General features: G+C 39.1%; 1 protein-coding gene across 1 annotated transcript; it reads left to right on the forward strand.

Annotated features, from left to right (window-relative positions):
- The first annotated feature begins 10,482 nt into the window (after positions 1–10,482).
- Positions 10,483–12,572, forward strand: LOC139104866 (uncharacterized). Its single transcript, XM_070660595.1, has one exon. The coding sequence runs from the start codon at positions 10,508–10,510 to the stop codon at positions 12,551–12,553; it is 2,046 nt and encodes a 681-aa protein (XP_070516696.1). The 5' UTR covers positions 10,483–10,507; the 3' UTR covers positions 12,554–12,572.
- The last annotated feature ends 2,752 nt before the right edge of the window (positions 12,573–15,324 follow it).

Consider the following 15,324-nt stretch of genomic DNA (forward strand, 5'->3'; position numbering starts at 1 on the left):
GTTACTTCAATTTCTGCGTACCGCTCAACATGCTGCTGGGATTTTGCGAGGACTATAGACGCGTCGTGATCAACGCTCGTCACGAATTGATTCTCATACGAGCGCGCAACGACAACAATTGCCTGGTGGGCAGTTCCGCGGTCGAGCCTAAGGTTGACTTGCTGAAAATACAATGGCGTATGCCTCACGTACTTTTAAACGAGGTAAAGAAATTGGCGATGTTGCGCACCTTGGAGAGCGGTCGATTCGTCAGTATGGGATTTCGCTCATGGGATCTGTATGAGTTTCCGCTACTGCAACTCACGACCAAGCACTCGTGGGCCATCAAGACCGCCACGCAACTCGAGAAACCTCGATACGTCATCTTCGCTCTGCAGACAGGTCGAAAGAACATCATGTCCGAGGACAACAGTCGTTTCGACGACTGCAAACTGACCAACGTGAAGCTCTATCTCAACTCCGAGTGCTACCCGTACGACGATATGAACCTCGACTTTAGCAAACGTAGATACGCGATTCTCTACGACGCGTACGCGCGTTTCTGCAAAGAATATTACGGCTACGAGTATCTCGAACCGAATCTCACCGTCACGTCGTTTCTGCTCAACGGTCCGTTCGTCATCATCGACTGCTCGCGTCAAAACGAGTCGGTTAAAACCGCTACCGTGGACGTGAGATTAGAGTTTGAATGCAAGGACAATGTAGCGCCAAATACCACGGCTTACTGTCTCATCATACACGATCGTTTGGTTCAATACAATCCGTTGACCAACGTTGTACGTAAGATCACGTAGAAATGATCTTCGACGTGTGTATGTAAAGCGGTGAATCGACGACCGTTGCGTATTCACTTCCATTCCGTCGTATGCGTAACGTCGATAGAGAGAGAGAGAGATTGTCATCGTCGTCATGAAACCATCAAAGTATCAACCGTCTTGTTGGTGCGATAACGCGAGTCGCATGAAGGAAGATAAAGGTACGCAAACGGATCCTAGATCGACGGATCACTTATTGAACAGAGGAATGACGTATCGAGTGACACCCTCGGGAAACACAGTGGTTGATGCATTCACGCAAACGGATAAAAAGTCGCGAACCGAACGACTTCAGGAACGCGTGACGGATTTTGTCTCGAAGCATTTAAAAAAGTAATGCGATTTGGAAAGGAGGGGGAAATTAACAAGACCAATGAATTTGCTCGCGCGTATTCAGTATTGTAACTTCCTTCGATTGAGTCGCATCGTCAAACGTCATCATCATGTCCACACCAACGTTCGTCGATCTGCAAGGTTATCCCATTGGACGACGTTTCGTCGTGAAGGAAGCAGCGGTGCTGCGAGGTGGTGCCGTTCTCGCGCATTACGTCTTTACGACTCCTATGTCGTGGGGTGCAGTATCGCGAGATGACAGACGTCTCGTTACCTGGCTGGTACGAAATCATCACGGTATAGCGTGGGAAGATGGGGACGTTCCATACAGTCGGGCTAAACGCCTGATCATCAGAGCCCTACAGAATGAGGAGGACTGCTACGATCACGCCATCGTATACGTTAAAGGACTAGAAAAACGCGATTGGCTGCAAGATATGCTTGAAGAGGATTACTACGGCGACGATTATGATGATATCAAATTCTACACAGACAATCTGATCGTCAGGAACATCGAAGAGGATTTTGAAAACATTGAATCGCTCAACGATTTGGACGATTCGAATACTTTCCGCTGTAGAAGACATTGCAAAAATTGCGCCGTACAAAATGTATTTAAATTGTACAATTGGTGGCGTAACCATCAAAATGATGACGTATAATTTTGAATAAAAACTTTTTTTTGTATCACATACCTATACATGTACGTCTTTCGATTATTTTACCCTCTCCCCAATCACCCCTTCTCTTAATTACCCTCTCCAAAAATTTTCTAACTGCGTTTTATATTTCCCCACTCTATGCAAATTTTAATTAATGAAAGAGGGGATTTTTCGCAACCGTCCTCGACTCGAGGTACCCTCAGATCGTGCGATCAGTACATTCTTCGCTTTGGCCGCAGCAACGACTTCCTCTACGACTACGACTACGACTGCGAATACGACGATGTATTACAACGAGAGAAACTGTTACGAAGTGCGTCGAAATGATTGCGGTGCTGAAGCCTCATCTAGCGAGAAAAAATTTAACGAGTAAGTTTTTTATTCTTATAAAATTAATTACTTCCAATTAATATATTTATATTCATAATTGCGTTTATTTAATTTCCAGCATCTCGCCAAAACGATACGTGACGCGCTTACTCTGCCGGCGATACCCACTGACTCAAACGGGATACAAATATCTTGAGATCGGCGTGAACGTTGGCACGCGTTGTTTTGCGGAAATCATCATAGGTGATAATCGAGGAGATGAATTAACCATGTCGCTCGACACCTGGAAAGAACTGTGCGAGCATCGATGGACAATTCTGAATATGCTTCACGATCGACCGAAGCAACCGTACGACGTTGCGAACATAGGTTCGCTCACAGTACGAATTTGCCGCATGAACGAAATGAAACTTGTACGACTCGAATCGGTCGACACACGTATGGCCATGACCGAAGCTACGTTCACGCGAATGCTGGATTTCGATGATTGCGTCTCTTTGACGTTCAACGTACTTAACAAAGTCCTACCGAAGATCGACGACAAATACGAGCGATTTTGCAAAATCGCTTCCGCATCGAGGAATCGCACCGAGGCAGTGAGCGCTATACGCAGCAGCGATTCCTTCGACGAACAACAAATTGTAGATTGCGAACTACTTGCGCTTGTAATAAATGTATAAAACTGTGTAATATATTTTAACGCATATTCATAAAATAAATATATAATTTTGTAATCGGCACGTATCATTTTTAATCGCTTCTATTCCATCCTTCATTTTATTATAATTGTGAGTCCGCCCTCGTTCGTATGCAACATACGTATCTGAGTGAGAGAGAAACCAGATAATAAGGAGGAGCGATTAGCCGGGGGTGTACGTGCAGCGTCACCCGCATTCGAATCGTATGAGCGTGTACTAAATTGTTTATAAACAATAGGCGGCGCGAACGGGTGCGAGCGAGTCGTAGTCGATGGTGACGAACGCGTGAACGAGAGCGAGCGAGAGGGAACGATAGGCGGCGCGAACGGGTGCGAGCGAGTCGTAGTCGATGGTGACGAACGCGTGAACGAGAGCGAGCGAGAGGGAACGATAGGCGGCGCGAACGGGTGCGAGCGAGACGGAACGATGGGCGCGCGATCCTTTGCGATCCGCCGCCGCCCCGCCGCTCGCCGCCGCCGACGCCATGCCTAAGACTCGCGTGATCACCCCAACACCCACCCCACCCCTTTACCCCTGTAAAAATAAGACACCCCCTTTCCCCTTTTGAAAAAATGCCAACCCTTTGAAATTCGCGATGCCGCAGGAAAATACCGCGGCGCGATAACGCACTTATTTATTTTTAAAAATATCAAATTACGTAATTAAAATATCATATTACGTAATTAAAATATCAAATTTCATAACTTTTATGTTATTGTTATATTTATAAACAATCGATTCCGAGAATCGCAGACAAAGGAGCGATTCCTGGAAAAACACCCCTCCCCGCGTGACGTCATTACCCCTCGCCATAGGTCACACGGACACACTAACACGAATTGGTCCAGAACCGGCCTATACCCATCTACTTAGGCACGTATTTTGTTCGCAAATTTTGTCTACAAAACGTGACAGCAATATGACGCCAAACAGCGAGTAATACTGGACGACAACAGCCCGATGGCAAATTGACGCCAAATAGCGAGCGAGTCTTGGTATCAAAGTTCTAACGGCAAATTATCGTCAAATATTAAGCAAGTTTTGACGACAAGAGCCCGACGGAAAATTGGTGTCAAGCAGCGAGCAAGTCTTCGCGCCAAAATTCCAACGGCAAATTGTCGTCAAATATCGAGCAAGTTTTGACGACAAAACCCCGCGGCAAATTGATGTCAAGCAGCGAGCAAGTCTTGGCGCTAAAGTTCCAATGGAAATTTGATGGCAAAAATGTATGCTTGCATTTGAGATTACTTATTTCAATAGAATTAATTTTATTATAAATGTACATTTGTATGTACATTATACATATAATATATAAAATAATAACGGTAAGTATAATTACAAAATTACAATTAAGAATTAAGTATATAATTAACATTACATATACGCATAAAATATTATATATGTTTCATTAAATTTTATATTTTATATTAAAAGTTGCATGGTTTCGTGTAGACATGGCATCCTTCCACCGCAGAGGTGAGTGTATTATACCTGTGCAGACAAAACAATATAATTATATTACAAATTAAATACAAAATAAATGAAAATCAATTTTAAAACTTTGTTTTGTTTCAAAGTTTATATATATATGTATAAATAATCAATTTTAAACAAGTTGCAAATAGATATCGCGTCCTTAAAGATTTCAACCGCCAAATCGTTAAAAATAGGCACTGAAAAGTGCCGTTTGTTTTTAATTGGAGAACCTCTCCAATGCTTCGTTCCTAGAATGTGGAACGTTGTGCACATTGTCCCGGTAAATCCAAGTATGCTGAAACAGATAATTAACTTTTCTGTAGAAGGTTCGAATCGGGTCAAAGTCAACAGTATAATTAACCAAACAACACGCTAATTACAACGGAATTAATCGCCAGTTAATTCCGTTGTTATCGCTGTAACTAGTAGGTTAATTATAAATATGACTTTGATCCAATTCAAACTATCTATAAAAACTGAAAAAAATAATTTGGAAGGTCCCTCGTTGTTCCCGTGAATCCTGGCACAATCCTGCGAATGGTTTTTCCTCGTAGTTCATTATTGTTTAAATATTCCCGCGCCGATCGTCCTTAGTGTTAATGTGTCTGTAAATAAAAATATTTTTACATTTTTATATACATATTTCAGGTATGGCGTTAAACGTAAGGTTTATATATACGTATCATACCTTAATTTATAATCTAAAAACAATCTTGTGATTCTTGATCTTGTTCCTCTTCTGTTTCGGCATGGTCGTCATTCCATAAGTCTCGCCGCTGGTTTGCTCGGCCGATTGCTGGTCTTTGTTGATTTCGCTGTCTGTGTCTGTAACGCTCTTTCGCCGTTTTGAGAGCCGTTCGCATCTGGCGCTGAAATTCTGATCGCTGTGGTCTCTCAATATGTGGATTGCGGCACATTGCATCTAAAAAGTTACAATAAAAACGGTAAGTTCCCTGTTTTGTCAGAAATACACTCTTTTAAATATAATATTTAGAATATTCAAATAAATTTATTTGTGTAAAATATATATGTATAGGTATTTGTATAAGTGTAATATATATTATATATACGTACCATAAATCGCTTTTGTTAATTTTGTATCGTATAACGATATTTTCGCTTCTTCGCGACCCCACCAGGTAATTTCGGCTGTAAATGCATCGCTCAGACTCTCCTTTAGGCATAAATTTACTGCTTCTTTTAAATTAAAGCCTCCAATATAATGGAAATAGTTGACCTAAATAAAATAAAACGCATACATAATTAAATTAATATAGAAACATGCATACCATATATTTAAAGGAAAAAAGTGTCGGAATAATATTTTTCTATTTACTTACAACTGTTGCATAAGTATCATTGTCTGCATCCTCAAATGTATCCATTTCTTCTTTTGAAGATATTGGAAAAATATCCGGCTTGGAGGATGTCGTAGCGCGGCTGATTTGCACACATTTTAAAATATTAGAAATTATTTTATGTTGGGACTCCATTATAGCAGTCAATTTCCTACAAAAAAAATATAGACAGAAATTGATTTCAGAAACATTCTTTAAAGCAGGAAATAAAAGTTATAATACTCACTTAAGTTCCGTTTCCACACGCTCTAAACGGTTGTTTATTTCTCTGCACATAAAAAATAATTATTTTATAAAAGATATATTTGCATATGTATGTGAGGGTATGTTTGTGTTTATAGTGAATATACGCACAAATTATTTTGCTGCTGTGGAATTTTTTTTGTAATTCTTGATTCGTTTTCTGGAATTTGCTGTTGTTGTTGATGTCCGACGAATGCCTCATGTTGAACGTTCTAATTCATTCTGTGTGTAGCTCGATTCTGCAACTCAAAATATACATTATTGTTATTATGTACTTCTTCGTTCTGATTAGTTCGTGTTTTATTGTTAGTATTGTTAGAGATTTCGTGTAATAAATCTATTGATTGTGTTACGTCAGAGGTAGGAAATTTTAAATGGGTTCATTCACCGTTACTCGGATGCTTAGGAAAAAGGCACAAGAGTAGGTAAAGAGGAGGAAATGGGTTGGAGAGCGACGTAACAGCCGATCCTTGCGTGGCGCGTATTTAAAGGGCCACGCGTAAACGCACTAGGAATGGGTTCGAGTCGGTTGAGTGCGTAATATTTGTTCTTTTAGGAAAGAAACTTAATTCTTATTCCCTGGGATAGAACCAGAGGTGGTTTTCGCAACACGGGTACCAGGGTTAAAAATAAATAACTGATTCAAATGATGAAATGCGTAATTTTAATCTTAATTAAAATACAAATTTTGAATAGAAAAATAGATTTAATGAATTTAAAGTGATTATGAGATAAAAAGAAAAAGGAAGAGGGCTTAATAAAAGATATAATTTGAACATTTTAAAGATATATTTATAAAAATAAAGAATGGAAGAAAATGAATTATGAATTAAATAATTAAAAAACTAACAATAATAATAGCAATAGATAATCATTATTCTAAATTAATTTCTATAATTTCGGTTATCCGGGCCGTCGACCTCGGGAACACCCTGTCGATCAACCTGATCGGAGCCAGGAAGGGATATTCTACTCCAGGATAGTAGATGAGGATATTATGGTCAGGAGTCGCCCTTCTGGCTTCCCTCCTGATCTCCTCGGGATCGAAGGAATCAGGGCCTATTGTATAGGCCCTTTCGGGGACGGGATCCGTCCACGGAGTGCAGGTGCTCCGGAGGAGTTCGAGGAGAGGATCTACGACCTCACTCTGTTCCTCTTGCTCCTCCACGAACTCTACGCTCGGGACGGGGGAAGGGGAACGTTCCGGGCTGTCAGGCTCATGCCAAGAGACGGTCTCGTCTTCAGCAAAAGAGTCGACCTCCTCGGGTTCCCCAGGGTAAGGAGTCGGTGAGCGGACGGGAGAGGAGCATGCCTGAGGAGCAACTCCAGGAGAAGGTGTGGACGAGTTCAAAGAAACGTCCGGAGTATAGGAAGGAGTTGTGGGGCGGAACAGCTCCGGCTCAGGTTGAGGGGGCGAGGTCGATCTCGGACGCGACGGCGATGGTGTTCGCCCCGGAGTATTCTCCTCCGTTTCTAAGTCTTCATGGTTAATCGGCGAATTGGGAGGTACAGAAGGCAGAGGAGACCATGAACGCTCTGTTTTCGCTCTCGGAGGTTCAGGTGTGAGCTCCCTTGGTGCTGCCGCGAATAAGAATTGGATGAAGAAGCTTCTGACCAATTCTCTTAACTCGCGGACCTTGCGATTTCTCCGGGCGCGGCTTTTCTTTATTGACCGAAGGTTCCTTGATTCCACTAAAAGGTGTTGATTTGATTTTTAATTTAACAAAATGATTCCTGTGGGAGAAATGTCAGGGCAACACGCCGCATCACTCCTTCCGGATCCCCCTTTACGCCACCTCAAAGATTCTTTCGGTTCCTCTGACAGGATGGACCCTTACTCGAGCTAAGGTTTCGATAGTCACCATTTACTGGCGGCATATCGCAACCCCTGACACGAGGAGGCCCATTAACCAAGTCGAGTTACCGGAGAATTCGAGGGACTTTTGAGAGATGCCTATTTCGGAGAACGCAAACGGCACCCTGGCAAAACCCGCGTCATTCATTTTCAAATATATGAATTTTAAAATCTTAGTGGAACCATTTCAAACGGCCGGAAGTGAGAAGGTAGAATAAATGATAAAACTTACTTTTTGCTGTCTTCGGTTGCTTCTTGGACGAGTCCCTTGCAACTTCTTTATTAATCTTGGTTCGGCACAAGTCACACACAATATCAATGGTATAAACGAGATGAAATTCAGAGACTGAATGAGAGCGAGTCCCGCAGGAACACGCGGTTTAATAACCTCGGAAAAGGGGTGGGCTAGCGCCGGATTTCCATTTTTGGAAAAGTCAGTGCTCTGATTTGGCGGCCATGTCCCTCCACTTTTCCTTTTCTTAATTATTGGTCCTTCGATCTTATTCCTTCTCTGATTTGCTTAAGCTCTAGTTTTCGTCCTTAGCTTTTTTAATTAGTGGTGTGGAGTTCCCGATATCTATTGGCTCGAGAGAAGAAACTTGGTTGTACGAAACTCCGCCCGCATGGCTTCCCCTTCCAACCTTCCAGAATATTGTCATTAATAGTCGGGGAAAAATTCTTAAGGACCCCCCTTTTCGTCATCACCGGGTCGCGTTTGTTTATGGGATCCGATCGCGTGTCATATTCTTATGACTGTGGAGCTTTCACCCTCTTTATTTACGTTTCGTAGTCGCGGTCTCAAGTGCTTCACTTATCGCCAGATATTTGATATCGATTCCAAATTGTTTTAGGTTCCTTTTAATATTCTTTAAAGAGTCTTCTGTTTATATTTCCCGTTGGTATCTATGCTGTGATTGTTCTAAGTTTCATTTAGGCATCCGGCGATAAGAGTTTCAGAGTGTAAATTATTTTCTTCTGAAAGCTTGGAAGTTCTCTCTCGTCACCAAATAGTCACGGTTTACTCCCTTTATCTAATTTATTGACCGCGTGTCGGAAAAAAGGAGATGTGGAGTCCGAGGACGTAACAATTGTGTGGGGATGTGCAAGTGAGTGTGAGGTGGTATGTATTGTGTATATTGTAAATTGTTGGGTTGTGCACTTGTTAAACTGTTAGGTTGTGTGTATTGTAAACTGTAGGATTGTGCACTTGTTAAATTGTTGGATTGTGTGTATGGTAAACTGGTGGATTGTGTATTTGTTAAAGTGTTGGATTGTGTATTTGTTAAAGTGTTGGATTGTGTATTTGTTAAAGTATTGGATTGTGTATTTGTTAAAGTGTTGGATTGTGTATATGGTAAACTATTGGATTGTGTGTATGGTAAACTGGTGGATTGTGTATTTGTTAAACTGTTGGAATGTGTATTTGTTAATGTGTTAGTTTGTGTATTTGTTAAAGTGTTGAGTTGTGTGGTGTGTGATGAAATATTATTATTTGCAGAAAGAAGTGATTTTATTTCCTGGACGTCATTTGCTACTGTGCCACTGATGGTGCGCTGCGTGCTTGCATTCTGCTTTTTCTTCTTTGTCACGGTCACGAGAGCTTCATCCGAGGAAGTAGTTTCGTATCGTGACGGCTTGTTAATGACACGTTTTGGTCGCTCATCCATCTGTAAGTAAAATAATGTGTATTGTTTAACTCTCAATTTCTAGTTTACACACAATTAATAATATGTGATATTAACTGTTGTCTTATTTTCCAAAAATAATAGTTAATATAATATATAAAGTAATTACTTTTCTCATGAATTAATCGTCCATCAAACAATATTAAATGAGATTATCTCGTTACGTTAATGAACAAAATATTTCATATAATAGATAGAAGATGAGTTTTGCGCGCGCAAATTTCTCTCATTTTCAGACATAACCCAGCAAACACAATGCAACGTACATGTTAATTAGTTATACCTTCCTACTCAATAACGTAACTATTATAAAACACATGTGTTTTATAACGGTTACGTTATTGAGTAGGAAATTACAACTAATTAACATGTACGTTGCATTGTGTTTGCTGGGAACCTTATTTCTCTAACAGATGACCTGTGTACCGGTTTTCGCGAAATTAATGATTAAATATTAATAACTGAAAAATACTAGAAAGTTACCTCCATGTTTTTTGACATTATATATCGCTCGTTTAGAATTAATTCTTCGCCACGTGTTTGCCTCTGCTACGGTCAGCTACGGTTTAATTCAAAAGAATCCAGATTCCAGACTAAACACGTGCTAAACTTGGAATAGAACTGCAATTTATTGCACTTGAGGTTTGTTCTCTGTACTTCTGTAGCTGCATTAGTAATCTTAGTTATTTCTTTCTTTCTAATGTGTAGAGAAAGAGATAACCTGTGAACTAATGCAGGCAGTTCAGCTACAAAGAACAAACTAGCTGTACTAGTCTGCACTTTTTCAGCGCTACTTACGCAAGTTTTGGCGCCCGTTTCGGTCTTTCTGAGTTCAACCGTCGCCAAGGCAAGGTTAACAAAGAAGTCCTGTAACCATTCGCAGCAAGTACTATACGAAATCTATCGAGTTGATTTTCAGTATCTGTGAGATCAGATTATAACATTATTTATTAATAGTCTATAACAAGCACATCAATATGAATAGAAATATTAAAACGTCAATTTTGCGGAAAGTGGTACATCGATTATCTGTTAGGCAGAGAAGTAGAGTTATGGCAGAAATTAGAAGAAATTTGCGTACACAAAATAATTGTAACAATATTAGTGTCGTTAATAATTGCGTTAATGTTACACACACCGGAACTAACAATAGTTTTGATCCATCAACATTAAATATTTCATTAGATATTCCTGAGATCCGGAATGACGTTGAGGTAGAAGATTGTAATACATCTGATTCTTCATCAAGTCATGTTTCTGAGAGGAATGATGACTTCTCATTATTTTTTGAATGTTCGAATGAAGTTCCTTTCAGTGAACGCTTAGCGTCTTGTTTCATAGATAACAATATAACTCACGTTCAAGGTAATAACATTTTGGCTCTTCTAAGAACTCATTCTTGCTTATCTAGCTTACCAAAAGATGTTAGAACACTTCTCGGTACCCCAAGAAATCGTGCCATAATTTCTTTTGTAGAACCAGGAGAATATCTACATTTTGATATAGAAAGTAAACTCATTGAAAGTCTTTTAAATTATTCAATAGAAACGGTTTCACATTTAGAATTAGATTTCAATACAGATGGTTGTAATTTAGACAAAACGAGTACAATTCATATCTGGCCTATCCAAGCCAGAATTGTAAATTTACAGCACATAAAACCAATAGTTTTAGGGATTTATAAAGGTGCTCAAAAACCAGGTAATGCTAAAATGTTTTTTGAAAAATTTGTTAGGGATATCAGAACAATTATATCCAATGGAGGAATAACTTTTCGTAATAAAAAAGTGGAAATTCGTTTGAGATGTTTTATAGCTGATGCACCTGCTCGTGCTTTTATTTTAAATCATCGTGGTCATATGTCGAGTAAACCATGTTCTAAATGTAAAGTTTCCGGTACATATGTTGAAGGTCGTAGTATTTTTAATGGAATCAATCATTCTCTTCGAACGGACGAAGAATATCTCACGCGTGTAGATGATGATCATCATAAAGAAGGTGAAAGCCCATTATCGTTGCTTCCGATAAGAATGGTTACACAAGTTCCATTTGAATATATGCATTTGGTATGTTTAGGTGTAGTAAAAAAGCTTTTATCTGCATGGGTGTGTGGAAATTATTCACGGATATCTAAGTTGTCAGGGAGAACTTTATCCATTATTAATGCAAGGTTAAATGTACTCGCAAAATATTGTCCCTTAGATTTTGTTAGACGTCCTAGGTCTCTTTCTAACTTTTCTAAATTTAAAGCCACTGAATTTCGACAATTTTTATTGTACACTGGGCCAGTCGTTCTGTACGGTTTGTTACATGAAGAGTTGTACAAGCACTTTTTATTTTTGCACGCTGCATTCAGAGCTCTGGTTTTAAAATCACCATCGGCCCAACATCTCACTTTCGCAGAGCTTGCGTTGCAAAAATTTGTTCTTCGTAGTGCTAATCTCTATAGTCTCACTTTTATTACGTATAATGTTCACGGTCTTCTCCACATCACCGATGATGTTAGACGTTTTGGAAATGTAGATTCATTTTCTGCATTTCCTTATGAAAATAATATGTCTATTTTTAAAAAATTCTGTCGAAAACCGGGCTTACCGTTGCAACAATTCTACAATAGAATGGTAGAGATTCAAAAACACGGAACCAATATGAGTAACATAAATAATAAATCTTTGTCTATTCACACATATTTAATGCATAATAATGATACCAATTGTCTTCGATATCGTCGCATTAATTTTAATAACATATCGCTAGGAATAGATACACGGAACAAATGTTGCATTTTATATGATGACTCAATCTGCATAATTAAGGACATTTCGATGCGCAATAATTCTTATAAATTAACTGTCCAACAATATTTAGATGTTGAAGATTTTTATGATGTCGGTTTAAAATCCTCGGTCTTTCAATTCTATAAATGTACTAACTTAAGTAATCAAACATTTAACGTTTCTTTAAACGACATTCGAGCAAAGTGTTATAGGATGCCCTTTTGGAGTCGTACATCCATGGACGATAGCGATACTGAGGAAAACGATCGATCACCAACAATATTTATTGTCGCTGTAATAATTCACAGTGAATCAACGTAGTTGTCTTCTCGACTTGATGGTAAGTTTTCCCGACTTATTAGTAGGAGGTTTAATATTCAACAAAAAACTTTAACGTTTTGTTTAAGTGCGTTATAAATATTATATTTAGAAGCTGGAAACTTACCATTTAAATTGTAACTTTTCAGATGCAACGTACCGCAATCTACATTTCGAGAGACCACAACGTTCAGAGTTTCAGCGCCAGATGCAAATCACTTTCAAAACGGCGAAAGAGCGGCACAGACATCGGCAGCGTAACCATCAGCGGAGACCAGCGGAGACCAGCGATCGGCCGAGCAACCCAGCGAGACTTATGGAATGACGACCATGCCGAATCAGAAGAAGATAAAGAACAAGAAATACAAAATTATTTATAGATTATAAATTAAGGTATGTTACGTATATATAAACCTTACGTTTAACGCCTTACCTGAAATATGTATATAAAAATGTAAAAATATTTTTATTTACAGACACATTAACACTAAGGACGATCGGCGCGGGAATATTTAAACAATAATGAACTACGAGGAAAAACCATTCGCAGGATTGTGCCAGGATTCACGGGAACAACGAGGGACCTTCCAAATTATTTTTTTCAGTTTTTATAGATAGTTTGAATTGGATCAAAGTCATATTTATAATTAACCTACTAGTTACAGCGATAACAACGGAATTAACTGGCGATTAATTCCGTTGTAATTAGCGTGTTGTTTGGTTAATTATACTGTTGACTTTGACCCGATTCGAACCTTCTACAGAAAAGTTAATTATCTGTTTCAGCATACTTGGATTTACCGGGACAATGTGCACAACGTTCCACATTCTAGGAACGAAGCATTGGAGAGGTTCTCCAATTAAAAACAAACGGCACTTTTCAGTGCCTATTTTTAACGATTTGGCGGTTGAAATCTTTAAGGACGCGATATCTATTTGCAACTTGTTTAAAATTGATTATTTATACATATATATATAAACTTTGAAACAAAACAAAGTTTTAAAATTGACTTTCATTTATTTTGTATTTAATTTGTAATATAATTATATTGTTTTGTCTGCACAGGTATAATACACTCACCTCTGCGGTGGAAGGATGCCATGTCTACACGAAACCATGCAACTTTTAATATAAAATATAAAATTTAATGAAACATATATAATATTTTATGCGTATATGTAATGTTAATTATATACTTAATTCTTAATTGTAATTTTGTAATTATACTTACCGTTATTATTTTATATATTATATGTATAATGTACATACAAATGTACATTTATAATAAAATTAATTCTATTGAAATAAGTAATCTCAAATGCAAGCATACATTTTTGCCATCAAATTACCATTGAAACTTTAGCGCCAAGACTTGCTCGCTGCTTGACATCAATTTGTCGCGGGCTTTTGTCGTCAAAACTTGCTCGATATTTGACGACAATTTGCCGTTGGGATTTTGGCGCCAAGATTTGCTCGCTGCTTGGCGTCAATTTGCATCATGTCTTTGTCGGTAAGATTGCGAGCTATTTGGTACCAATTTGCCGTGCCGCTTTTTCGCCAATACTTGCGAACTGTTTGGTACCAATTTGCATGGCGTTTTTATCGTCAAAACTTGCGAGCTGTTTGACGCAAATTATACATAAAACTTTACTACATATTTGCTTTCATTTTAACGTCAATAATATGCGCATGTTTTGCTGCATATTTGGTAACAATTTGTCAACAACGTTTCTTAAGACAAACTTTTGTTACATAATTGCTCCCTTTTTGCCGCCAAAAATTGTAGCAAGTACGTAGCATTATTTGCTCGAACAGATATTGCTATCTGGGTATATACAGGGTGTCCCAGTTGATATAAAAAAGTTCTTAGCTGTAGGTTGGGCTTCGAAAAATAAGTAGAAAAGTCCTATACGGTTTTGTAAGTTAGGCGTAAATAACCGAGAAAATAACATGTAAAGATTTGACGCCCCCGTGCGAGTGAACGCGCCGCTGAAAGCTACCGAGACGAGAAGTACGGCCCATCCCACGACTTTACAAAAATCATTGATTGGGCGGTTCGGTTCTTAGGCGAGTCGGAGGACGGTGCGCGGGTAAGGGAAGCGACGACGCATGGTGAGGGAAGAGGTTTGGCCGTCCGAAATCACAGCTTACGCTATTATCGCGTTAATGTATATTATCTATTCAAGCATCGAGCAATGCGCGAAGGATATTGTAGGGTTTATTTTCTATTCGTGTTCGCGATTATTTACTTGATTTAATGTCTTTATTATTATAACTTTAATAGATAAGCAACCTGATGAATAAAGTATTATTTTTTAATTGTTTCGACTATGGAAATTCTATTATTGCGGTATGAAAACGCTATCGTTTCCACACCACCTCGCGAGGTAGATAGCTTGGCGCGTTTTTTTAGTGGTGTCCAATAGGCCTAATCCACTGTTAAAAATTAGTGCATTAGCTGCTCAAAATGGTTGCCCTGTTGTTGAATGCATAATCGTGCTCTTTGAATAATTTGACGAGTAGCGCGATGTGCTACGTTCGGCGTAATTGTATTGAAGGCCGCTATGATGTTTTCGCGTACCTCTTCTACATTACGATCGCGCACATTCTCCACTCGATTTTTTATGTATCCCCACACAAAATAATCGAGGACGTTAAGATCTGGAGATCTTGCTGGCCACGAAATTGGACCATTTCGGCCTATCCACCGATCCGGAAAGTGTCGATCCAAGACCAGCGCGACGTATAATGCGGTGGTGCTCCGTCGTGCTGG

The sequence above is a fragment of the Cardiocondyla obscurior genome, linkage group LG08, assembly GCF_019399895.1.
Source record: "Cardiocondyla obscurior isolate alpha-2009 linkage group LG08, Cobs3.1, whole genome shotgun sequence".
In the NCBI taxonomy this organism is placed as follows: Eukaryota; Metazoa; Arthropoda; class Insecta; order Hymenoptera; family Formicidae; genus Cardiocondyla; species Cardiocondyla obscurior.